The sequence below is a fragment of the Chlorocebus sabaeus genome, chromosome 5 (assembly GCF_047675955.1).
Source record: "Chlorocebus sabaeus isolate Y175 chromosome 5, mChlSab1.0.hap1, whole genome shotgun sequence".
Lineage (NCBI taxonomy): Eukaryota > Metazoa > Chordata > Mammalia > Primates > Cercopithecidae > Chlorocebus > Chlorocebus sabaeus.
Genome location: NC_132908.1, coordinates 64237092 through 64263465, shown reverse-complemented (window position 1 = coordinate 64263465; position 26374 = coordinate 64237092). Strand labels below are relative to the sequence as shown.

The 26374-nt window shown below is 43.7% G+C and overlaps 2 protein-coding genes across 5 annotated transcripts in view; one reads left to right on the top strand and one right to left on the bottom strand.

Annotated features, from left to right (window-relative positions):
* Positions 1 to 7906, bottom strand: part of LRRC36 (leucine rich repeat containing 36) — a 55001-nt gene extending 47095 nt beyond the window's left edge. The window contains exon 1 of the mRNA XM_007993993.3: positions 7738 to 7906. Within this exon, the coding sequence (XP_007992184.1) occupies positions 7738 to 7807 (70 nt within the window). The 5' untranslated portion in view covers positions 7808 to 7906. The remainder of the gene's footprint in view (positions 1 to 7737) is intronic.
* Positions 7880 to 26374, top strand: part of KCTD19 (potassium channel tetramerization domain containing 19) — a 38434-nt gene continuing 19939 nt past the window's right edge. For 2 of the 4 annotated variants that reach the window (XM_073015458.1, XM_073015459.1), the window contains exons 1-2: positions 7880 to 7974; positions 14195 to 14491. In XM_073015458.1, the coding sequence (XP_072871559.1) occupies positions 7972 to 7974; positions 14195 to 14491 (300 nt within the window). In that variant the 5' untranslated portion in view covers positions 7880 to 7971. Of the gene's footprint in view, positions 7975 to 8568; positions 9169 to 14194; positions 14492 to 26374 lie in introns of those variants that run through there. The other 2 variants (XM_038008355.2, XM_073015457.1) reach the window with 2 other exon arrangements.

Sequence of the window (26374 nt, the reverse complement as noted above, 5' to 3'; positions counted from 1 at the left end):
GGAGGCGGAGGCTACAGTGAGTCATGATGGCACCACTGCACTCCAACCTAGGCAACCAAGTAAGATTACCCTATTTCCAAAAAAAAAAAAAAAAAAAGTAGGCAAAAGAAAAACTGGATGCAGTGGCACATACCTGTAGTCCCAGCTACTGGGGAGGCTGAGACAGAAGGATTGCTTGAGCCCAGAAGTTCAAGTCCAGCCTGGGCAATATAGCAAGACCCTGTCTCTAAAAAACAGTAAAAATAACCCAAACCAGACACTCCACTAAACAAACATACGAAAAAATGGTCATCATCATACATCATTAGGAAATTACAAATTAAAATGAGATACCACTATAAATTTGTTAGAATGGCCCAAATCTTAAAACTTTGACAATGCTAAATGTTGGGGAGGATGTGGAGCAAAAGGAACTCTCATTCATTGCCAGTGGGAATACAAAATGGTGAAGCTACCTGAGAAGACAATTTGGCAGTTTCTCGCAAAGCTAAACACAATCTTATTATATGATCTAGTAAATCCCTTGGTATTTACTCAAGTGAGTTGAAACTTTATGTCCACCCCCAAACCTGCACATGAATGTTTACAGCAGCTTTCTTTATAATTACCAAAACTTGGGAGCAACCAAGATGTCCTTCAACAGGTAAATGGATAAGCAAACAATGGTACATCCACAGAGTGGAATATTATTCAGCAATAAAAAGAAATGGGCTATCAACCATGGAAAGACATGGAGGAGCCTTAAATACATATTGCTAAGTGAAAGAAATCAGTTTGAAAGGTTACATACTATATGATTCCAACTATATGACATTCTGAAAAAGGCAACAATAAAAAGATCAGCGGTTGTCAGGAGTTTGGGGTGAGGGAGGGATAAACAGATGGTGGGGCACAGGGGATTTTTAGGTTAGTAAAACCGGTATTATAATGGTGGACACGACTGGCCAGGCGTGGTGGCTCATGCTTATAATCCTAGCACTTTGGGAGGTCGGGGCAGGTGAATCACCTGAGGTTGGGAGTTTGGGACCAGCCTGGCCAACATGGTGAAATCCCGTCTTTATTTATTTATTTATTTATTTATTTATTTATTTATTTTGAGACGGAGTCTCGCTCTGTGGCCCAGGCTGGAGTGCAGTGGCCGGATCTCAGCTCACTGCAAGCTCCGCCTCCCGGGTTTACGCCATTCTCCTGCCTCAGCCTCCCGAGTAGCTGGGACTACAGGCGCCCGCCATCTCACCCAGCTAGTTTTTTGTATGTTTTTAGTAGAGACGAGGTTTCACCGGGTTAGCCAGGATGGTCTCGATCTCCTGACCTCGTGATCCGCCCGTCTCAGCCTCCCAAAGTGCTGGGATTACAGGCTTGAGCCACCGCGCCCGGCCCCCGTCTCTATTAAAAATTTAAAAATTAGCCAGGCATGGTGGCACGCGCCTGCAGTCCCAGCTACTCGGAAGGCTGAGGCATGAGAATCACTTGAACCCAGGAGGCGGAGGTTGCAGTGAGCCGAGATCATGCCACTGCATTCCAGCCTGGGCAACAGAGCATGACTGTGCCTCAAAAAATAATAAAAAATAATGGTAGACGGCTGGGCGCGGTGGCTCACGTCTGTAATCTCAGCACTTTGGGAGGCTGAGGCGGGCGGATCATGAGGTCAGGAGATCGAGACCACGGTGAAACCCCATCTCTACTAAAAATACAAAAAATTAGCCGGGCACAGTAGTGGGCGCCTGTAGTCCCAGCAACTCAGAAGGCTTAGGCAGGAGAATGGCGTGAACCCAGGAGGCTGAGCTTGCAGTGAGCCGAGATGGCGCCACTGCACTCCAGCCTGGGAGACAGTGCAAGACTGTCTCAAAAAAAAATAAAATAAAATTGGTGGACACAACATAATTGTCAAAAACCATAGAATTGTACAACACGAAAAGTGAGCGCTAATGTAAACTATGAACTTTAGTTAATAATAACATCAATATTGGTTCATAAATCGTAATATACCACAATAATGCAAGATATTAAAATTAAGGGAAATGGGGTAGGTGGGGAGAGGTGCAAGGGAGGTAAGGGTATATGAGAACTCTCTGTACTTTATGCCCAATTTCTCTGTAAACCTAAAACTGCTCTAAAAAATAAAGTCTATTAATTTTTTTTAAAAAGGAATGAAGTATTGATACATGCTGAAATATGAATGAATAATGAAAATACCATGCTAAGTCAAAGAAGCCAGACAGAAAAGGCTACATATTATTTGATTCCAATGATATGAAATACCCAGCAGAGGTAAATCCACAGAGACAGAAAGCAGTTTAGTGGTTGCCAGGAGCCGGGAGTAGTGGGAAATGAGCTGTGACTGCCTAATGGGTTGATGAAAATGTTCTGGAACTATACATATAGTGATGATGCTTGTACAACATTGTAAATGTACAAAATGACCCTGAATTATATATTTTTTAAATGGGGCCAGGAGTGGTGGCTCATGCCTGTAATCCCAGCACTTTGGGAGGCAGAGGCAGGTGGATCACTTGAAGTCCGGAGTTTGAGACCAGCCTGGCCAACATGGTAAAACCCTGTCTCTACTAAAAATACAAAAATTAGCAGGGTATGGTGGCACACGCCTGCAGTCCAACCTACTCGGGATGCTGAGGCAGGAGAATTGCTTGAACCTGGGATAGATGTTACATTGAGCTGAGGTCGGGCCACTGCACTCCAGCCTGAGCAATAGGGCAAGACACTTGTCTCAAAATAAATAAATAAATAATAAAATGGTGAACTTTATAGTATGTGAATTATATATTTTTAAAATGCAACAAATCAAGTAGTCTCTTTAATGAAAACCATTACATTTACAGCTCATTTGGAAATTGAATTAACAACCTTTAACAAAGCTTGTTTATAATGACAATGAATGTTTCTAATAATTAAAACTTTTTTTTTTTTTTTGAGATGGAATTTTGCTCTCATTACCCAGACTGGAGTGCAATGGCATGATCTTGGCTCACTGCAACCTCTGCCTTCTGGGTTCAAGCAATTCTTCTGCCTCAGCCTCCCAAGTAGCTGGGATTACAGGCATGCGCCACCACACCCAGCTAATTTTTGTAGTTTTAGTAGAGATGGGGTTTCACCATGCTGGCCAGGCTGGTCTCAAACTCCCAACCTCAGGTGATCCGCCCCCCTTGGCCTCCCAAAGTGCTGGGATTACAGGTGTGAGCCACCGCACCCAGCCATAAAACTTTTTTAAAAAGATCTCAGGAGTCAACTTGAAAGATCACCTATTGGCCGGGCGCGGCCTGGGCGACAGAGCAAGACTCCATCTCAAAAAAAAAAAAAAAAAAAAGAAAGATCACCTATTAACTAAAGTTAGGATAAACTGAATATCAATTATGATAATAACTATAATGGATTAAAACATACATTGAAATATATTGCTATGGTTTGAATGTCCCCTCCAAAACTCATGATGAAATATATTAATTTATTCAGAGACAGGGTCTTGCTCTGTCACTCAGACTGGAGTGCACTGGCACTATCATAGTGCACTGCAGCCTAAAACTCCTGGGGTCAGAGGATCCTTCCACTTCAGCCTCCTGAGTAGCTGGGACTATAGGTACACCACACCACCACACCCAGTTAATTTTTAAATTTTTTGTAGAGACAGGATCTTGCTATGTTGCCCAGGCTGGTCTCAAATACCTGACCTCATCCTCCTCCCTGGCCTCCCAAAGTGTGTAAGCCACCGCCATGCCCAGCTTTCATGTTGAAACGTAATTGCCAATGTAACAGTACTGGGAGGTGGGGCCTCTAAGAGGTGATTAGGTCAATGGTGGCTTCATGCTGTTATGGTGGAGTTAGTTATCATGGGAGTTAGTTATCCTAATAAAGGAAGGAGTTCAGTCTTCTCTTTCTCTCTCTCTCTCATCTCATGCATGCACCTTCTGCCCTTCCACTATGGAATGACCCTCACCAGATGCTGGCACCATGCTCTTGGACTTCCCAGCCTCCAGAACCATGAGCCAAATCAACTTCTTTTCTTTATAAATTACCCAGTCTATGGTATTCTGTTACGACATGAGAAAAGGGACTAAGACATTGATTGATTGATTGATTGATTGATTGAGACTGAGTCTCACTCTTTCATCCAGTGAATGCAGTGGTGTGATCTCAGCTCACTGCAACCTCTGCTTCCCAGGCTCAAGGGATTCTCCTGCCTCAGCCTCCTGAGTAGCTGGGATTATAGGCGCCTGCCACCATGCCAGGCTAATTTTTTTTTTTGTATTTTTTGTAAAGACAAGGTTTCGCCATGTTAGCCAGACTGGTCTTGAACTCCTGACCTCAGGTGATCCATCTGCCTTGGCCTCCCAAAGTGCTGGGATTATAGGTGTGAGCCACCATGCCTGGCCCTAAGACATATATTTAAATCGATGAGTTTATAATGATACTGAAAAAGCAAAACAGTCCTCACTGGTCATCTTTGGAGAATGCTAAGAAAATAAATCATCATTCTGAAAGCTGGTATATAAGGTGAAAAAAAATCAAGCTTTTATGCTGGCTTTCCTATACAAACTGTACCTTAGGATAAGCAAACAGTTGATGTGAGGAAATTTCTCTTTATGGAAGTATTACAGTTAATGAAGAAAAATGAAAGAAATAGACAATTACCATTTTGCAATCCCTAATGAATTAACTTAGGTAATCATATTCAATGGCTGATATCACAAAAAGAAAGAACACTAGGCACCATATACTTCCTAACATAAACATACACTATTACCTATGAAATTATCTTGCAAAAAATAATAATAATAATCCAACCTGAATCTGATTAAGCCTCATCTAACTACCAATTCACAGGAAGCACAGGGAACTTGGGAAAATGTTAAACATCTCAGGAATGCAATGAGCAAAATTCAGGTTATAGTAAACTCTTTCGAAGCCAGTTTCTTCAAAAATAATTGAAAATATGAGGGAAAAAAAGGGGGAGCCTACAGATCAAATAAGACTTAAGACATATATAAACCAGTTGCAATATATGGACCATATATGAATTCTTATTTTATTTTATTTTATTTTTTAGATGGAGCCTTGCTCTGTCGCCCAGGCTGGAGTACAGTGGCGCGATCTCAGCTCACTACAACCTCTGTCTCCCAGGTTCAAGTGATTCTCCTGCCTCAGCCTCCCAAGTAGTTGGGATTACAGGTGTGAGCCATCATGTCTGGCTAATTTTTGTATTTTTAATAGAGATGGGGTTTCACCATGTTGGCCAGGCTGGTCTTGAACTCCTGGCTTCCAGAGATCTGCCCACTTTGGCCTCCCAAAGTGCTGGGATTACAGGCATGAGCCACCACACTCAGCCATGGACTCTAATTTTAAAAAAGTATAGGACAATTGGGGAAATAAGAACACTAGTTGGATATTTTACGATATCAAGAAATTACTGTTCACTTTGGGAGGCCGAGTCACTTGAGGTCAGGAGTTCAAGACTAGGCTGGCAAGCATGGTGAAATCCCATCTCTACTAAAAATACAAAAAAATTAGCCGGGCGTGGTGGTGCATGCCTGAAATCCCAGCTACTCAGGAAGCTGAGGCAGGAGAATTGCTTGAACCCGGGAGGCAGAGGTTGCAGTGAGCTGAGATCATGCCATTGCACTCCAGCCTGGGCAACAGAGCCAGACTCCATCTCAAAAACAAAACAAAACCAAAAACAGAAGTTACTGTTAAATTTTTTAGGTTGCATATGTGATTTTTTTTAAGTGATCTTATCTTTTAAAAATACATACTGGCCAGGTGCTATGGCTTGCGCTTATAATCCCAGCTCTATTTAGGGAGGCTGAGGTGGGTGGATCACTTGAGATCAGGAGTTCAAGACCAGCTTGGCCAAGATGGCAAAACCCTGTCACTACTAAAAATATAAAATTAGCTGGGTGTGGTGGTGGGTGCCTGTCGTCCCAGCTACTCGGGAGGCTGAGGCAGGAGAATCACTTGAAATGGGGAGGCAGAGATTACAGTGAGCCAAGATTGTGCCACTGCACTCCAGCCTGGGTGACAGAGCAAAATTCTATCTGAAAAATAATAAAATTAATTAATTAATTAATTAATTACATACTGAAATATTTATGGAGGAAATCATATACTTGAAATTTGCTTCAAAATAGTCAGTGTAGGGGTTTGGGGGTGAGTGGAGGATAGGTGAGGTAAACGTGAAAGAAGCTTGGCCATGAATTGATGATAACTGTTGAGGTAGGCTAATGGAGTTTATTATTCTGTTATCTCTACTCTTGTATATATTTGAAAATTACCATAATATAAAATTATAAAATAAGTAATATATGCTTATATATGTAGAGAATATTTCTGGAAAACTATACAAGATACTGGTTACAGTAATTGCCTTTAGGAAGGGGAAGTAGGCCTATGAGACAGGGATGGGGGAGTCAAGACTTTCTTCTCACTGTACAATTATTATATTACCCACAGAATAAATTAATTGAATTATTTTAACAGTCAAAATGAGTAAATAATTACATATTTTCCCCTCTCTACCAAATAATTAATCATTAGACTACCGACATGCTCTAATATATCCTGTTCTGTCATAACTGTTCTTGACTGCACATACACTTCAGCTACCATCCATTTCTGTAGTCTCTTTTACAGCTAAAATTTTCAGCAAAAGTTCTTACTTTCACTGTCTCTTCCCCTCAAATATCATTCCCTTTTTCATCCCACTCCAATCTGGTTGCCCTCCTCCCCACTCTCCCCAAACTCCCTCTGTCAAGGTCACCAGTAAGTTACATGTTGCTAAATCTAACAGACACTCTGCATTTAAGTTGCTCAGCCTGTCAATAGCATTTGGCATAGTTGGCCATTGCTGTTACCATACACTACCCCTTCTCAAATTCCAAGATACCACATTTTTCCTCTATTCAACCTCTAAACACTGAAATATTCCAAGGTTGAGTCTTAAGCTTTCTTTCACTTCTCCATCGACATTCTCTCCTTAGCTGAGTTCTTCCACTCCCGTGGCTTTAAATACCACCTATTGCTAATGTCTCCAAAATTTACATCTCTAACCCTGACCTCTCCTCTGAGGGCCAGATCCATATATCCAACTGCCTACTAGGTATCCTACACTTGGATGTCTAATAGGAATTTATTTATTTATTTATTTATTTATTTATTTACTTTTGAGACGGAGTCTCTCTGTGGCCCAGGCTGCAGTGCAGTGGTGCGATCTCGGCTCACTGCAACCTCCGCCTCCCGGGTTCAAGCGATTCACCTGCCTCAGCCTCCCTAGCAGCTGGGATTACAGACATGAGCCACCACGCCCGGCTAATTTTTGTATTTCAGTAGAGACGGGGTTTCACCATGTTGGCCAGACTCAGGTGATCCACCTGCCTCCGCCTCCCAAAGTGCTGGGATTATAGGGGTGAGCCACCGTCCCCGGCAGTTCTGTCACCTGCCGCAGGGTCCCCTGTTAACCTTGTTTCTCCTTCCCTACTTCACTCCCCTCTTCTCTCTCAACTCCTCGGGCTCTGCCCCACACTTCCCGGTTACTTCAGTTCCTCCACCTCCACCTCCACCTCCCTCTAACCTTCTGCCTCAAGTTACCCACCGCCCCCCTCAGCCTCAGGTACCGCTTCTCTGTGGTTCTCTCTCCTCTATCTCAGGTTCCCCTGCTTCCACCTCAGTTCTCTTTCCACAGCTTCTGACCCTATGTTCCCGGTCCACAACCTCCCGGCCACACTCTACCCGGCTGCTCCAGCGTCAGCGCCCCCAGGCGGCGGATGCCTTCCTCGTCCAGCTCCCACTGCTCCGCCATCTCCTCCCGCCGCTCACCTGCCGCGGCCCGCGAGAACACCCGGCGCGCGCCAGGTCCCGCCCACTGCCACGCCCCCAACCCCCACCTCCCGCGCGCCACCGCGACCCCGGGAACCGTTATTGGCCGGGTCACAAGCCCGTCCGCCCTCAGCTGAAGCCGAGACCATGGTACGTAGCCCGCCCTGGCGGGGGCGCCAAAAACACCAAAGCGGCGAATGGGGGTCGTTGTGGCCAAGGATTAGGGCTACGTGGTTAGAGACCTGGTCTGGGGAACGGGGGAGAGCGAGGGGCCCCCACCTGGGAAGGATTTGGGGGATTGGCTCTGAGGAGTTAGAAGAACGCGATCTTGAGGGAGTGAAGTGTTCTGGCTCTGAGGATGTGGGGAACTCCGGGTCTGAGGGCTGGGGGTGTGCCCCTTTGACGGGGAGGTCTTCACATCTCAGCTCTGGGGGATGCTGACTCTGGGGCAAGGAAAGGGTGTGTGTGAAGGGGGGATCCAGCTCTGAAGAACTGGAGCGTGGGGACAGAACTCTAAGGCATAATGGGGAGCTCCAGATCTGAAAGGTTGGGAATCCTGGCTCTAAGGAGTTGTGGTCCTGTCTTTAGATTATGAGGCGGTTCTAGCTCTAGAAATTGAGTTGTACGGGCTGGGAGCGGTGGCTCACGCCTGTAATCCCAGCACTTTGGTAGGCCGAGGTGGGCGGATCACCTGAGGTCAGGAGTTCAAGACCAGCCTGGCCAAGATGGTGAAACCGTATCTCTACTAAAAATACAAAAATTAGTTGGGCGTGGTGACACGGCCTGTACTCCCAGCTACTCGGGAGGCTGAGGCAGGAGAATTGCTTGAACCCGGGAGGTGGAGGTTGCAGTGAACTGAGATTGCGCCACTGCACTCCAGCCTGGGCAACCTGGGTGACAGAGCCAGACCTTGTCTCAAAAAAACACAAGAAGAAGAAGAAGAAATTTACTTGGACGGAGCTTCTTTGGGGTAGAGGGATCAGCGTGGGAAAGAGAGAAGCTCTTTGTAATGTGGTGGGGATGACTGCTTTAGGGCTATCCCGTTTCCTGAAGTCAGTCTGGCAAGAAGCCTTTTGTCTTTCAAGCACCACAGGTCCCCCTAAGCTTGCCTGTGACTGAGGGCTGTCCCCAGACTGGGATAGCTCTGCACTAAGCAGCCCCTGAGCAGTCTTTGGGAAAGAACAGCTGCATCCCTAACCCCTACCCTTACTCCAGCAGGCACTTCTTGAGAGCCCACCTGTGGATGGGACATGTATGTAAGAAGGAGCCAGGACCCTCTTGTCACACCCTATTCTTAACAAGAAAAGAGGAACTGAGACCAGAACTGGGGATCACCTGCGAGGAGTAGGTTTTCTTTGGCATCCAACATCTGCACACTCTCAGCACCCCCTACTGAGCTCTCAGCCACCTTTAAGGAGAACAGCAAGCAGAATCAAGAGTCCTTCCTTGCATATTTATGCTTTCTGGTCTAGGTGGGACCCTTAGTCACTCCATGTGTCACGTTCAGCCTTTTCCTGAACATGAACTTGTAGAAGGGCTTTTAGAAGGGCTGGGACTTAGAATCCTAGGTTAGCTCATTAGATTGATTTTTCTGGCTCTACTTCTGTCAGTTATGAAGTCATTTCACAATTTGTCATCTTTCTCTTAATACCCCCTTGAACTCTTCTAGTCTCAAATGTGGCATATATAATTGCTCTTCCTTATGTCTGAATATTTAGACTAGGCTTGCTGTGGGAGAGATGCCCATCCCATTCTTTCTTACATGCATTTATTTTCTTTCCTCAGCTGTCAGAATAGGAAATGCAGGTTCTTTCTGGAGCAGGGAGCTTTTCCTTTCTTAAGTAATCACCTCTTACTTTAACACTCTTTTTCACCCACGAACGTCTTAATGCAATTTTATAAACATTCAGAAAGATTGAAAGAATTGTACAGTGAGCACCATATATCCACTATCTACATTCCACAATCAACATTTTGCTCATATTTGTTTTATTACATGTCCATCTAGCAATCCTATCTATCCATCAATCTGTCTTTTTAAAATTCATCTCAAGATAAATTGAAGATATCAGTACATTGCAGTCCCATCACTTCAGCATGCATAATTTTTAATTAGAATTTGATATTGTTTTATGGTTCTTTTTAGGTAAAATTCTATATACTATTTACTATCCTTTAAAAAATGTTTTTACAAGGGTAGTGCCCTTTATTTTAAAATTTGATATGGATGGTTTGTATGTTTGATGGCTCTCTACTTTTCCATCATATTGATAAACTAGGTCATCTTGAAGCAAAGAAGACAATTTACTTATAAATAGATGACCTTAAAATATTTTTTTTCGGCCGGGTGCGGTGGTTCAAGCCTATAATCCCAGCACTTTGGGAGGCCGAGATGGGCGGATCACGAGGTCAGGAGATCGAGAACATCCTGGCTAACATGGTGAAATCCCGTCTCTACTGAAAAATACAAAAAAACTAGCAGGGCGCAGTGGCAGGCAACTGTAGTCGTCCCAGCTACTCTGGAGGCTGAGGCAGGAGAATGGCGTAAGCCCGGGAGGCGGAGCCTGCAGTAAGCTGATATCCAGCCACTGCACCCCAGCCTGGGCGACAGAGCAAGACTCCGTCTCAAAACAAAAAATACATATTTTTCTTCAACAACCTCTTGTCCAACAGATGTACAGATGACCTTAAACTTTTAACAATGAGCTGAGGAAGGTTAGTGATCTTTGCTGCCTTTGTATATATGAAAAAGTATCTATAGCATTCATCCCCCAGTAATGTAATGTCTCTGCAGGTAAGATCTCAAGAGAGTTCTGCATGTGCTCCATAGAATGGACAGTACTTCATCTATTTTTTTAACAGATTTATTGAGATATAATTCACATACCTTATAATTCACACATTTTAATATGTACAATTCAGTGGGTTTTAGTATGTTCAGAGTTGAGCAACTGTCATCACAATCAATTTTAGAACGTTTTCACCATCTCCAAAAGAAATCCAATTCTCATTAGTAGTCACACCCCATCTCCCCATAGCCTCTCCAGCCCTAGGCAACCATTAATCTATTTTCTTTTTTTTTTTTTTTTGAGACGGAGTCTCGCTCTGTCGCCCAGGCTGGAGTGCTGTGGCCGGATCTCAGCTCACTGCAAGCTCCGCCTCCCCGGTTTACGCCATTCTCCTGCCTCAGCCTCCGGAGTAGCTGGGACTACAGACGCCCGTCACCTCGCCCGGCTAGTTTTTTGTATTTTTTAGTAGAGACGGGGTTTCACCGTGTTAGCCAGGATGGTCTCAATCTCCTGACCTCATGATCCGCCCGTCTCGGCCTCCCAAAGTGCTGGGATTACAGGCTTGAGCCACCGCGCCCGGCCAATCTATTTTCTATCTTTAGAAATTTACGTTGTCTGCACATTGCATGTGGATGGAATCATATGTGATTTTTTGTGTTTGGCTTCTTTCCCTTGGCATAATGTTTCAAGTTTCATCCATGTTGTTATCATGTATCAGTACTTCATTCCTTTTTATTTTTTATGTTTTTAGAGATGTGCCTCGCTCTGTCGCCCGGGCTGGAGTGCAATGGCATGATCACAGCTCACTGCAGCCTCAAACTCCTGGGCTCAAGCGAATCTCCTGCCTCAATCTCCCAAAGTGCTGGGATTACAAGCACGAGCCACCATGTTCATCCCATTCCTTCTTATTGACAAACAGTATTCCATTTATGGATATACTACATTTTATTTACTCATCTGTCAGTTGATGGACGTTAGGTTTATTCCCGCCTTTTGGCTATTATGTTCTTGAACATTAGTCTAGAAATTTTGGTATGGACATACGTCTTTATTTCTCTTAAGTGCACACCTAGGAGTGGAATTGCTGGCTCATAGTAGAATAACTCCATGCTTAACATTTTCAGGACTCACCAAACTGTTTTCCAAAGTGCCTGCACCATTTTACACCTCCACCAGCAGTGCATGGGGGTCCTGGTTTCTTTGTCGACACTTGTTATTATCTATTGTTTTCATTCTAGCCATACTAATGGGTGTGAAGTAGCATTTTGTTGTGGGTTTTGATTTGCATTTTTCTGATGACTAAGGATGTTGAGCATCTTTTTTCGTGCTATTGGTCATTTGTATATATTCTTTGGAGAAATGTCTATTTAGATGCTTGGCCAATTTTCGAATTTGGTTGTCTTTTTATTATTGAGTTTATGAGTTCTTTATATATTCTAAAAACAAATTCTTTATCAGACAAATGATTTGCAAATATTTTGTTCCATTTCTGTGGGTTAAAAAGGATTTTATAGTTTTAAGTCTGTGTTTCACTTGGAGCTAATTTTTGTCTGTGGGGTGAGGTAGGTGTCCAACTTTATTATTATTGTTATTATATTTTATGCATATGGATGGGCAGTTGTCCCAGCACCACTTTTTATAAGGACTATTCTTTATCCATTGAATCATCTTGAATCACTTATCAAAATTCAATTGATCATAAATATAAGGGTTTTATTCTGTACTCTCAATTCTATTCCACTTATCTTTATATTTATCCTTATGCCAGTAGCACACTGTCTTGATCTAGCTTTGTAATAAGTTTTTTTTTTTTTTTGAGACGGAGTCTCACTCTGTCGCCCAGGCTGGAGTGCAGTGGCGCAATCTCGGCTCACTGCAAGCTCCACCTCCCGGGTTCACGCCATTCTCCTATCTCAGCCTCCTGAGTAGCTGGGACTACAGGCGCCCGCCACCATGCCCGGCCAATTTTTTTGTATTTTTAGTAGAGACGGGGTTTCACCATGTTATCCAGGATGGTCTTGATCTCCTGACCTCGTGATCTGCCCGCCTCGGTCTCCAAAAGTGCTGGGATTACAGGCGTGAGCCACCCCGCCCGGCCTGTAATAAGTTTTAAAAGTGGGGGATGTGAGGGCGATCTGGCTGTGACATCTGTCACTTCATTGATTGCCAGGGTTGATTTGGCTGATCTGGCTGGCTAGGTGGGTGTCCCCCGTCTTCCCTCACTGCTCCATGTGCATCCCTCCTGAAGCTGCATGCTCAGTCAAAGAGGACGACCATCCCCAATAAAGGAGGACCAGTCTTCAGTCAAGGGTATACAAGTATCTGCTCTTCTTAGCTAGAACCTCCAAACAAGTTCTCAAAGTCCATTGTAGGAGCACGTAGGGTAGTCAAGCTTCCAAGACTTCAGACACATCCTAATAAGGCACTGCATGTGGCAGTCTGCCTTTACAAAAAAAAAAAAAAAAAGTGGGAAATGTGACTTCTTAAACATTATTTTCCTTTTTTCAAGACTTTTTTAGCTATTCTGGGTCCCTTGTATGTTCATATGAATTTTAGCATCAGCTTTTCAATTTTTGCAAAGAGTCAGGATTTTCACAGAGATTGTGTTGAATTTGTAAATCTGGAAGACTATTGTCATCTTAACGATATCAAATCTTCCAATCCATGAGCATCAAGTATTTTTTCATTTATTTAGGTCTTTTAAATTTTCACAATGTTTTGAAGTTTTCAGTGTACATGTATTTCATTCTTTTGTTAAATTTATTCCTAAGTATGTTATTTTTGATGCTATTGTAAATGGAATTGAATTGTTTTCTTAATTTCACCTTCAGATTGTTCATTACTAAAGTATAAAAATACAACATTTTTTAATATTGCTCTGCATCTTTCTTTTTTTTTTTTTTTTTTTTTTTTTTTTTTTGAGACAGAGTCTTGCTCTGTCGCCCAGGCTGGAGTGCAGTGGCCGGATCTCGGCTCACTGCAAGCTGCGCCTCCCGGGTTCACACCATTCTCCTGCCTCAGCCTCCCGAGTAGCTGGGACTACAGGCGCTGCCACCTCGCCCAGCTAGTTTTTTTTTTGTATTTTTTAGTAGAGACGGGGTTTCACCATGTTCGCCAGGATGGTCTCGATCTCCTGACCTCGTGATCCGCCCGTCTCAGCCTCCCAAAGTGCTGGGATTACAGGCTTGAGCCACCGCGCCCGGCCTGCTCTGCATCTTTCAAACTTGTTGGGCTCATTTTTGTGTGTTGTTGTTGTTTGTTCTGTTTGTTTTTCTTTTTTGAGATAGGATCTTGCTCTGTTAGGCCAGAGTACAGTGTTACAATCATAGCTCACTGCAGCCTCAAACTCCTGGTCTCAAGCCATCTTCCCACCTCAGGCTCCCAAAGTGCTTGGATTACAGGTGTGAACCACCATGCCTGGCCTGGACTCATTTCTGATAGTTTTCTGGTGAATTCCTTAGGATTTTTTACATACTAGATCATGTCATCAGCAAACAGAGATAGTTTATTTCTACCTTTTCAATCTGGATGCCTTTTTATTTCTTTTTCTTGCATAGATCTCTCTTTCATTCCCCCTTTAGGAGGAGTTTGGCATGTCTCATGAATCATCAGAGGACTTGTTTCATTTCAACGTAGGGGGCTGGCATTTCTCGGTTCCCAGAAGCAAACTCTCTCAGTTTCCAGACTCCCTGCTGTGGAAAGAGGCTTCAGCCTTGACTTCTTCAGAAAGCCAGAGGCTATTTATTGACAGAGATGGTTCCACATTTAGGCACGTCCACTATTACCTCTACACCTCCAAACTCTCCTTCTCCAGTTGTGCAGAACTGAACTTGCTGTATGAGCAAGCATTGGGTTTGCAGCTGATGCCTTTGCTGCAGGTAAGATGCTCTTGTTTTCTGGGAGTGATGGATCAGTAACATGGCTTTACATCACTAAATGTTGTTTCCTGTTATATATTGGTTGCTGAGATGACCCTCTTAATGGGCAAATGTAATAAGTGTGTTAAAGTAATAAATAATTTCCTCATTAGTATAGGGGTGAGTAAAAAGGAAAAAAAAAGTAAAAAACAATACACTGAAATTACCTGCTTTTGTTTTTTTGAGACAGGGTGTCTGTTGCAACCACAGCTCACTGCAACCTCTACCTCCCAAGCCCAAAGGATCTTCCCGCCTCCCACCTCAGTCCCTCTGAGTAGCTGGGAACACAGGTGCATGCCACCATGCCCAGCTAATCCTTTCCATGTTGCCCAGATTGGTCTTGAACTCCTGGGCTCAAGTTATCCTCTCTAATTGGCCTCCTTTAGTGCTCCCTTGGCCTCCCTAAGAGCTGGGATTACAGGCATGAGCCACCACACCCAGCCTACATATTCTTAATAAATGATTTCATCCCAACTGTGCTTTAGTTATACTAGCAGCCACCATGGACCCAGAATGGGATTTACTATCCACTGAGAGGGTGCCCCTGGCTCTTGAAAATCCTGTATTAAGCTGCTTCTTGTTTTTGTTTTTTGAATCTTAAAAGGAGAACACTTTAGACATTTTAGGATTTGCTATGTACATCACGTCTGAGATTTAAAATCTAAAAGATTTATCAAGAATATCACCTCTCATTGTGCCTGTTAGGTACACAAGATGCATTTACAGCAAAGCAAAAAGTTCTCATCTTGGGCCAAATGTCAAGAGAGAGAGAAAAAAAAACAAGTTCTGCAGAATCTTTCCTTTACCATCACTTCTTTGTCTTCCAAGAAACTTTATTATTATTATTATTATTATAAAAGCTTTAAATACCTTTACTTATAAACCATTAAAGTACTGCCAAAAAACATTACCTTTCCTTCCTAATTTTTCTCCAAGCCACAGAAATCATTTCTGTGACTGATCTTAAGTAGTTTATTCAGTAGTTTTTGAACAATTCTTTTTAACCTGGAAGAACTAAATATTACAACTGGGAAGGACCATTGACCATCCTCCGTATTATTCCTACCGTCTGTACAAGTTGTTTATTCCATCTCTATCAGCACTAACCTGACAAGCTGCAGTGTAGCTCAGTGAACTACCAACTGCACCTCAACACTTTTTAGAAGAAAATTGAAATAGACCATGCGTATCTGGGCCAAAGAGGAATGAGAACATTTCATAGTGTATGTTTTTATGGATGCTTCTTACTAAATAATTCAGTGTTTTCTCTTAAAAGTCATTCTATATTTGGAAATCAGAAATTCTTTTTTTTTTTCCTTTGCGATGGACTTTCACTCTTGTCACCCAGGCTGGAGTGCAATGGTGCAATCTCGGCTCACTGCAACTTCCGCCTCCCGGGTTCAAGTGATTCTCCTGCCTCAGCCTCCTGAGTAGCTGAGATTACAGGCACCCGCCACCACACCCGGCTAATTTTTGTATTTAGTAGAGATGGGGTTTCACCATGTTGGCCAGGCTGGTCTCGAACTCCTGACCCCAGGTTATCCACCCACCTCAGCCTCCCAAAGTGCTAGGATTATAGGCGTGAGCCACCGCGCCTCACCTACAAATTCTTAATATATTCCCAGGCAAGTTGCTGTATTTTTTTTAGTTTTCTTTTTCAAGCTACCTTCTTGAATTTAATTGTTTTTTTCCAACTGCCCCAGGAATGGAGTACTAGAATTGTTTACAAGTGGCTTCAAAACCACTTAAATGGCCTGTCATGACAGGATTGCTGACGACTCTATGCCAAGGCATCATTTTGAGGTAGAAGGGAGGGAGTAACTTACTTGTTGCAGAAAATCAGAGATCAAGGCAATTTTTTAAAGAACATTTTAAAGAATACAAGCCTATTGTACAGTGTATTAAGCCCTTTAACCCCTTTGCTGTCTTCACTTCCCAAATTGAATCAAAATATATCAAGGAAGCAGCTTTTTTTTTTTTTTTTTTTTTGAGATAGAGTCTTGCTCTGTCTCAGGCTGGAGTGCAATGGCGCTATCTCGGCTCACTGCAACCTCCGCCTCCTGAGTTCAAGCAATTCTCCTTCCTAAGGCTTCAAGTGGTGGGATTACAGGCTTGTGCCACCACACCCGGCTAATTTTTGTGTTTTCAGTAGAGACAGGGTTTCACCATGTTGGCCAGGCTAGTCTTGAACTCCTGAGCTCAAGTTATCCGCCCACCTTGGCCTCCCAAAGTGCTGAGATTACAAACATGAACCACCATGTCCAGCCACAGGCAGCTTCTAAATGGGAGGCTGCACCTCAGAAGCCAATGGGTTGGTCCAATTCCAAAGTTCCACGTTGTGTGAGGAGTAGAAGTATTTGAAGAATCATGTGGATCTGCCTCCCTAAAAAAGACTGTAAAACAAGTGCTTACACTTTGGAAATGGTGTTTTCAAAGAAATAAATATTTGAGTTGGCCCAACTGAAATGGTGTTTATTTCTTGAAGCAGAGTGTAAATACAGCTGGGAACCAACAGTCGCCTCAAGCTAATCAACAGCTTCACACATTTCCACCACTTTGCCACTGCTAAGGCCTATCAGATACTCAGATTTTTTTACTAAATGAGCAAACACTTTGCTTGGAGAAATTGGAATTTGCCAATTCTTAGTCTTTAGACCCTACTCAGGCAGCCCAACTTAATGCATTCACCCAATATTTATGAAGAGCATTCTGGGTTCCAGGCATTATTCCTGTGGGCTTTGGGGAAAACATAGGATGATCCAATAAAAATATAATGTGAGCCATGTATGTGGGCCACTTATGTAATTTTAAATTTTCTACAGCTGCATCTAAAACAGTAAAAAGAAACAGATGACGTCAATTTAATAATATATTATTATACTCAAAATATTAACTATGTATTCAAAGCATTATTAAATATATTCAGAATGTTATTTCAACATGTAATCAATATTTAGAAATTGAGAAATTTTACATTCCTTGTACTGCGTTCAAAATCTGTTATGTGTTTTATACTTACAGCACATCTCAGATTCAGACTGTCACACTTCTTTCTTTCTTTTTTTTATTGTTTTTTTTGAGACAGAGTCTCACTCTGTCGCCCAGGCGAGAGCGCAGTGGTGCTATCTTGGCTCACTGCAACCTCCGTTTCCTTATTCAAGAGATTCTCATGCCTCAGCCTCCCGAGTAGCTGGGAATACAGGTGTGCAGCACCACGCCTGGCTAATGTTTGTATTTTTAGTGGAGATGGGGTTTTGTTATGTTGGCCAGGCTGGTCTCAAACTCCTGGCCTCAAGCAATCTGCCCACCTTGGCCTCCCAAATTACTGGGATTACAGATGTGAGCCACTATGCTGGGTCTCAGACTGTCACATTTCAAGTAGTCAATAATCATACGTGGCTAGTGGCTACCATATTGGGCAGCATATATCTAAACTGTTCTAAAATGTTAGTACTCCTTACCATAGTGTCTTTCAGATTTAGCCCCTAACAATAAAAATGGGACTTTTTCTCCTGCTAACTAAGGTTCCCATGCACTCAACAAATGCATATTCTACTCAGAATTATCTGTGACATAGTAGGCTTTGATGGAAAGCCATGTAGAATGACCACCAATCAGCACAAGATGGGAAGCTTCTGGAGGACAGGCACCCAGGCTCATGCTGCTGCTCTGCTCTCCACCCCTCCCCATTCCCCACATCCCCCAACTCCACCTGCCCACCCAACCCCCACCCCTAGCCCGTAGTTGTGGCCTCCAAAGGATACACTTGCTGTTTATTAGTGTCTTATTGTATATTGAGCACCAAACTTACACCAAGTTCTGGAGATACAGGAGTGAAGCCTATAGCTGTACAATGTCAGGTAGAGATATATGCTATGAAAACAAAACAGTGCTTCCTATGTAATGAAGGAGGAGGGCATTTCTGTATTCCAGGACTTCTTGGAATTTCAGATTGTGTTTATATGATTTTCTTTTTTCTCTTTTTTTTTTTTGTAGTTTTTGCTTATTCAATCAGTCTTTTAAGCAAATGTATATTGCTACATTTTCCCCAGTATATCATTGTTTTACTGTCCTTATAGTACTAGAACTTAGTTGAAAGAATAAAACATTCACATTGAATCTGCTTGTCTTTTAATATTCAGATGTGTAGTATGCAGCAAGAAGGGTAAGGGGATAGCAAGTGACTGGAGCCAGGGAAGTGACTCCTGTACTGAGTGATCAGAGGCTGGGCATGGTGTCTCACACCTGCAATCACAACACTTCGGGAGGCCGAGGCAGGAGGATCTCTTAAGTCCAGGACAAGAGCAGCCTGGGCAACATGGCAAAACCCCGTCTCTACAAAAAAAAAAAAAAAAAAAAAAAAAAATTAATTAGCCAGACGTGATGGTGCGTGCCTGTGGTCCCAGCTACTCAGGAGACTGAGGTGGGAGGATTGCTTGAGCCCAGGAGTTTGAGGCCACAGTGAGCCGTATTTGCACCACTGCACTTCGGCCAGGGTGACAGAGTTAGACCTTGTCAATAAATACTTAAATAAGAAAACAGTGATCAGACAGGCCTCATTGACAAGGCAACATTTGAGCAGAAATCTGAATGAAAAAGGGGCAAAGGGGTAAGGCATATAAGTATCTGGGGAAAGAACTTACAGACATTAGGAATAGTTAGGCCAGACGCGGTGGCTCACACCTATAATCCCAGCACTTTGGGAGTCCGAGGTGGGTAGATCACTTGAGGCCAGAGTTGGAGACCAGCCTGGCCAACATAGAGAAACCCCATCTCTGCTAAAAAACAAAAAAAGTAGCTGGGCGTGGTGGCTCACGCCTGTAATCCCAGCACTTTGGGAGGCCAAGGCAGGCGATCATGAGGTCAGGAGTTCAAGACCAGCCTGGCCAACATGGTGAAACCCCATCTCAACTAAAAATACAAAAATTAGCCAGGCATGGTGATGCACGCCTATAATCCCAGCTACTCGGGAGGCTGAGGCAGAAGAATCGCTTGAACCCCGGAGGTAGAGGTTACAGTGAGCCGAGATCGTGCCACTGCACTTCAGCCTGGGCAACAGAGCGAGACTCCATCTCAAAAACAAACAAACAAACAAAACACAAAAAATTAGCTGGGCATGGTGGCTCATGCCTGTAATCCTAGCTGCTCTGGAGGCTAAGGCAGGAGTATCACTTGAATCCAGGATGTGGAGGTTGCAGGGAGCTGAGATTGCGCCACTGCACTCCAGCCTAGATAACAGAGTGAGACTATCTCAAAAAAAAAAAAAAAAAAAAAAAAGGAGTAGTTAAACACTAATACCCTGAGGTTATAGTGACTCTTTGGCCCACTTGGAGGCCATTGTAAAGTACAGTGAGAGGTAGGGAGATGTCAAAGGTTGACAGTGAGGTCAGAGTAAGCCAGATCTTGTAGAACCTTGAAAGCCATGGTGAAGACACAGGATTTATTCTAAATGTTATAGGTAGCTTTTGGAGGCTGAGGCGGGAGGATTGCTTGAAGCCAGAAGTTCGAGACCAGCCTGGGCAACAAAGTGAGATTCCGTCTCTACAAAAAATTAAAAAAGAAATTTAGCTAGGCATGATGGCTCATGCCTATAGTCCCAACTACTTGGAAGGCTGAGGCAGGAGGATCGCTTGAGCCAGGGAGGTCAAGGCTGCAATGAATCGTGTTTGCACCACTGTGTTCCAGCCTGAATGACAAAAGCAAGACCCTGTCTTTCTCTCTCTCTCTCTCTCTCTATATATATATATATATGTATATGTATATATAAAATGCTAAACGAAAAAAAAATCAGCTAAGTGAAAGAAACAGTCCTTTTGTATGATTATGTGTATAGAAGATAGACACAGCTGGGTGCGGTGGCTCATGCCTATAATCCCAGCACTTTGGGAGACCAAGGTGGGTGGATCACTTGAGCTTAGGAGTTCAAGACCAGCCTGGGCAACATGACGAAACCCCATCTCTATAACAAACAAACAAATAAATAAATAAAATAGCACCACATATTGTATGATTCTATTTATCTAAAATGTGCAGAATAGGCAAATTTATAGAGACAACAGGTAGATAAGTGGCTTCCTAGGGCTGGGGCTCAGAGTAGGAAGGATGGATGAGTGAGAATGGAGAATGAGCAGTGACTGTTAATGGGTACAGGCTTTCTTTTAGGGATATTGAAATAGATTGTGGTGATGGTTGCTTGATTCTATTAATAGACTAAAAGCCACTGAATTGCATGCTTTAAATGGGTAAGTTTTATAATATGTGAAATATATCTCAATAAAGAAGAAAAGAAAGAATGAAAGAACGAAAAGAAAGAAAGAGAAAGAAAGAGAAAGGAAGGAAGAAAAAGAAAGAAAAAGAAAGAAGAAAGAAAGAAAGAAAGAAAGAAAGAAAGAAAGAAAGAAAGAAGAAAGAAAGAAAGAAAGAAAGAAAGAAAGAAAGAAAGAAAGAAAGAAAGAAAGAAAGAAAGAAAAGGAAAGAAAAAAAGGAAAGAAAAAAAAGGAAAGAGAGAGGGAAGGAAGGAGGGAGGGAGAGGGAGAGAGGGAGAAAGGGAGAGAAGAAAGGAAGGAAGGGAGGAAGGAAGAAAGAAAGAAAGAAGGGAAGGCGGGAGGGAGGGAGAGAGGGGCTGGGCACGGTGGCTCACACCTGTAATCTCAACACTTTGGGATGCTGAGGTGGGAGGATCACCTGAGGCTAGGAGTTGGAGACCAGCCTGGGCAACATAACAAGACATCATCTCTACAAAAAAATTGAAAAATTAGCCAGGCATGGTAGTATGTGCCGGTAGTCTCAGCTACTCAGAATGCTGAAGCCAGGAGGATCACATGAGCCCAGGAGTTCAAGGCTGTAGTAAGCCGAGATTTCACCACTGCATCCCAGCCGGGGTGACAGAGCAAGACCTTCTCTTTAAAAAAAAAAAAAAAAAAAAAAAAAAAGTCTGGGTGCGGTGGCTCACGCCTGTAATCCCAGCACTTTGGGAGGCTGAGGCGGCCAGCCTGACCAACATGGTGAAACCCCGTCTCTACTAAAAATACAAAAATTAGCTGGGCATGGTGGCACGTGCCTGTAATCCCAGCTACTCAGGAGGCTAAAGCGGGGAATCGCTTGAACCCAGGAGGTGGAGGTTGCAGTGAGGCAAGATCACACCACTGCACTCCAGCCTGGGCGGCAGAGTGAGACTCTATCTCCAAAAAAAAAAGAAAGATCATTGGCTGCTGGCTTAACCTTAGATCAAGAATCTGCAAACTACAGCCCATGGACGAAATTCAGCCACTACCTTTTTTAGAAAGCCCATGAGCTAAGAATGGGTTTTACATTTTTAGATGGTTGAAAAAAAATCAAAAATATTTTGTGCTATGTAAAAATCATATGAAATTCAAATTTCAGGCCGGGGCGTGGTGGCTTACGCCTGTAATCCTAACACTTTGGGAGGGCAAGGCGGGCGGATCACCTGAGGTCAGGAGTTCAAGACCAGCCTAGCCAACATAGTGAAACCCCATCTCTACTAAAATACAAAAATTAGTCGGGCATGATGGCAAGTGCCTGTAATCCCAGCTGCTTGGGAGGCTGAGATGAGAGAATTGCTTGAACCCGGGAGATGGTGGTTGCAGTGAGCTGAGATCACACCACTGCACTCCAGCCTGGACGGCTGAGCAAGACTCCATCTCAAAAAAAAAAAAAAAAATCAAATTTCAGTGCCATTGATAAAGTTTTACTGGAATATAGCTATGCTCATTTGTTTATGTGTTGTCTACGGCTGCTCTCAAGCTATAACACAGAGCTGAGTGGTTGAGTTGACAGAGACCATGTGGTTAGCAAAGCAAAGCCTAAAATATTTACTGTCAGACCTTTTACAGAAAAAAACTTGCTGACCCCCGGCCTAGACTACAGCAGAGCAAGAGAGGAAGTGAAGAGGAAGTTAAGAGGCTCCTGCAGTATCCAGATGAAAGATAATGGTGGTTTGGTCTATGGTGGTAATAGTGGTGTTAGAGGTGTTCACACTCTGAATATTCTTGCTGGTAGAACTGACAGGGTTTGCTGATGAATTGAATGTAGGGTGAGAGAGAATGGACAACTCCTTTGTTTATTTCCTGAGCAACCAGATGAATGGTGGATTTTGAGGAATGTGTACACAGGTTTAGCGAGGAAAATCAGGAGTTAGGATCTGAACATGTTGAGTTTGACAATGAAAGTGCAATAAAACCATCCAAGGGAAGGTAAACAGGAGGCACTGGATGTACAGGTCTGGAATTCATGGAAACAGTTAGGCCTAGAGATAAAAATTTGGGAGTCATAAAAGCTGATATGTAAATCCATGAATCTAGATGTTTTGGAATACTGTATATTGTTTATAGGAGAAATACAAAGTAGACATTACAGGTCCACACATTAATATCACAGGGCCTCCTAGAACTTCCTGTGTAATTTGGGAAGGCCACTTCACCTAAATGTAAACTGATCTGAGCCCTTCACATCCATCAGCCTGGGTGGGAGTCACAGCTGCAGAGTGTGGAATTTCCCTTCAGGGTCATTCACCAGGGTTTAAGGTTCATGGCAGATTATCTATTCTCTTTTACTTTCTCCCTGAAGTCCACTGAGGACAATGTGTTGACAGGACATGCTACTTATGTTTCCTTTTTCACACCTTCTGGGGACTTCTCAGTTTGGAAATTTAAATTGTTCCCCTTGTGAGCATTCTGCTACCCAAACCCGCCTTCATTCCTTGTGCTCAAGGGAGCCAGGGAGTTTTTATGTTGATCACACAAATGATGTTTTTAAGAAAATAGACCAGTGGCAGTCTCACATTTCCCATTACTCATGATGTGAGATTATGACTGTGATCTTGGAAAGGAAGAGGATGACATAAGCAGCAGATATTCATCCCAACTGTGTAGCTTGTCTGTGGTATGGGTAAGTGGATGACTCAAATGTAAACCCCTTGACATGGCATCAGGGCTCCTCATAGGCTGGCCCATCTGCTTGTGCTGGTTCATATCCCAACAAAGACACACACCTACATGCAGGCAGGGCCACATACACATACACACACACATGCACACACACAGACACACACACACACATTGAAGTTCAGCCACACCCCAAGCACCCCACATGCTTTCTCTCTATACCTTTTCACTTGCTGTTTCCTCTTCCTGGATTTCTCGCTTTTTAAGATTTGCCCTAAGCCAGGGGCGGTGGCTCACGCCTGTAATCCCAACTCTTTGGGAGGCTGAGGCAGGTGCATCACTTGAGGTCAGCAGTTTGAGACCAACTTGGCCAAGATGGTGAAACCCCATCTCTACTAAAAATACAAAAATTAGCCAGGCATGGTGGCAGGCAACTGTAATCCCAGCTACTTAGGAGGCTGAGGCAGGAGAATCGCTTGAACCTGGGAGGTGGAGATTGCGGTGAGCCAAGATTGCGCCACTGCACTGTAGCTTGGGCAACAGAGCGAGACTCCATCTCGGGAAAAAAAAAAAAGATTTGGTCTGAATGTGGCCCACTGGAAGACTATCTTGACATTTCCTAAGTTTTTGTCTCTCTGCTCTCATAACACACTGAATTCCCCTGTTCTAGCAGTGCTAATTCTATTGTGATCATGTATTCATATGTCTTTCTCCCTCACTGGACTGTACTCTTTTCATGTTTTCATGAAACAAACACCTAGCACCTATCACAGTACCCAGCATTTGCATGTGCTTAACAACATATCTGCTGAGAGAGCACTCTATGCTATGCCCAAGATGACTTCTGCAGAGTGAGGGGACTGGAGCCAGCAGTGAAGGGGTAGATTTGAAATGCAAAAAGCTGAGTCTTGTTTGGCTTTGGGGGCTGACAGCAGCTGTTCTGCACATCCTTTTGTTCTACCAGCCTTGGTTTCTTTGAGCCTTAAAGCAGTGCTGGCCCTCCTTGTCTTTTCAAGGCAGTCAGGGATTTGCAAGTTCCCCCAAGCTCCTTTACCATCACATTCTTTCCAACAGCCTACATCACAGCATAAGGCATCTCTGAGAACTGCTGCTGCTTTGGAAAACCTCTGCTAAGTCCCAAAGCTCTGCCAGCAGGGTACATTTGTCAGCCATCTTTGCAACCACACATATACATACACATACTTCCCCACGCCATCAGTTTTATGTTGCTTCTGATTGACATATTTTTTTCACCACTATCTAGGCCTAAAGCAACATCAGTTATCCTTGTGCTAGAAATTAGCTATCTGAATTGATTTAAGGTCTGTATTTCCCTTAAGAAATCCTCTCTCCAATAACTTTTTCCAGCTCATAACATGTGAAAAGTAAAATTCCTAGAAGTTGTATTCAGGCAGATGAAAGCAGACTTGAAGTCAGCCTATAGCAGACCAGCCACACATTCTGTGGCAACTTCAGTCAGCAAAGCTAGAGGGCAGCTGGAAGCCCAGGCTCTCTGGAATGTTCTTCATTCATTTAGCCATTCATTGAACAAAAAGGTATTGAGGCCCCACAGGCCTTGTTCTAGGTGCTGCAAATACAGCAGAGGACAAAACAACCAAGGTCCTGAGGTCTTGGGGAGATTATATCTATTAGGGGAAACTGGCAGACCAAAAATAAGTAAGTGAGGGGCTGAGGAATGGTTTCTGTGATTTCTTTTTTTTTTTTTTTTTTTTTTTGAGACGGAGTCTCGCTCTGTCGCCCAGGCTGGAGTGCAGTGGCACGAACTCGGCTCACTACAAGCTCCGCCTCCTGGGTTCCCGCCATTCTCCTGCCTCAGCCTCCCGAGTAGCTGGGACTACAGGCGCCGCTACCTCGCCCGGCTAGTTTTTTGTATTTTTTTGGTAGAGACGGGGTTTCACCGTGTTAGCCAGGATGGTCTCGATCTCCTGACCTCGTGATCCGCCCGTCTTGGCCTCCCAAAGTGCTGAGATTACAGGCTTGAGCCACCGCGCCCGGCCTCTGTGATTTCTTATAGCACCCGAATGGCTTTCCGTGAGTAGAGGACTTGTATTTCTAGAAGTCAGAGCAAGTATTGGTTGACAGAGTTTGGAAAACAGCCTTGTTGAGGCTCCTGAGCCTAGGTCAAGGCCGATGCCTGGGCCTGGCATGCAGCATGACCTGACTGGCAAGGATGGCAATCTTTGTGGACTTGTTTGTTTTAGTTTCTCTCTCTTTTTTTTTTTTTTTTTTGAGACTGAGTCTCGCTCTGTCGCCCAGGCTGGAGTGTAGTGGCGCAATCTCAGCTCATGCAAGCTCTGCCTCCCGGGTTCATGCCATTCTCCTGCCTCAGCCTCCCGAGTAGCTGTGACTACAGGCACCCGCCACCACGCCCGGCTAATTTTTTTTGTATTTTTAGTAGAGGCGGGGTTTCACTGTGTTAGCCAGGATGATCTCAGTCTCCTAATCTCGTGATCCACCCTCCTCGGCCTTCCAAAGTGCTGGGATTACAGGTGTGAGCCACCGTGCCTGGCCAGTTTTTCTTTCTTTTAAGGTTTCTCAGGCATACTTTTCTTGGGGGAAGTGGTGCTGCTAGCACTTTACATGCTTGAAAATAGCAGGAAATGAAGATTTCATTTCTGCAAAATAGATCATTCTCTCCTCAACTAGCACATCTCCTCTCAAACTAGCTAGACTGTCATTACTGACCCATTCCAGAGGACACATCCAGTACCAAACACCTCCAAATAGGAGTGTTGTCCTGCACAGGGATTTATATCCTCCTCTCCCCACCACAGGCCTCCTCCTATGTGGCCAATTTAGACTTGTTCAAGGGCACTATTATTTTCTCCATTGAGACAGAATCTTGGGGCTTGAATCTGCAGGTGAAGTAAGTGGCAGGTTCAGCTTCCTGTGATGCGGTCCACTGAGCATGGGCTTAGAG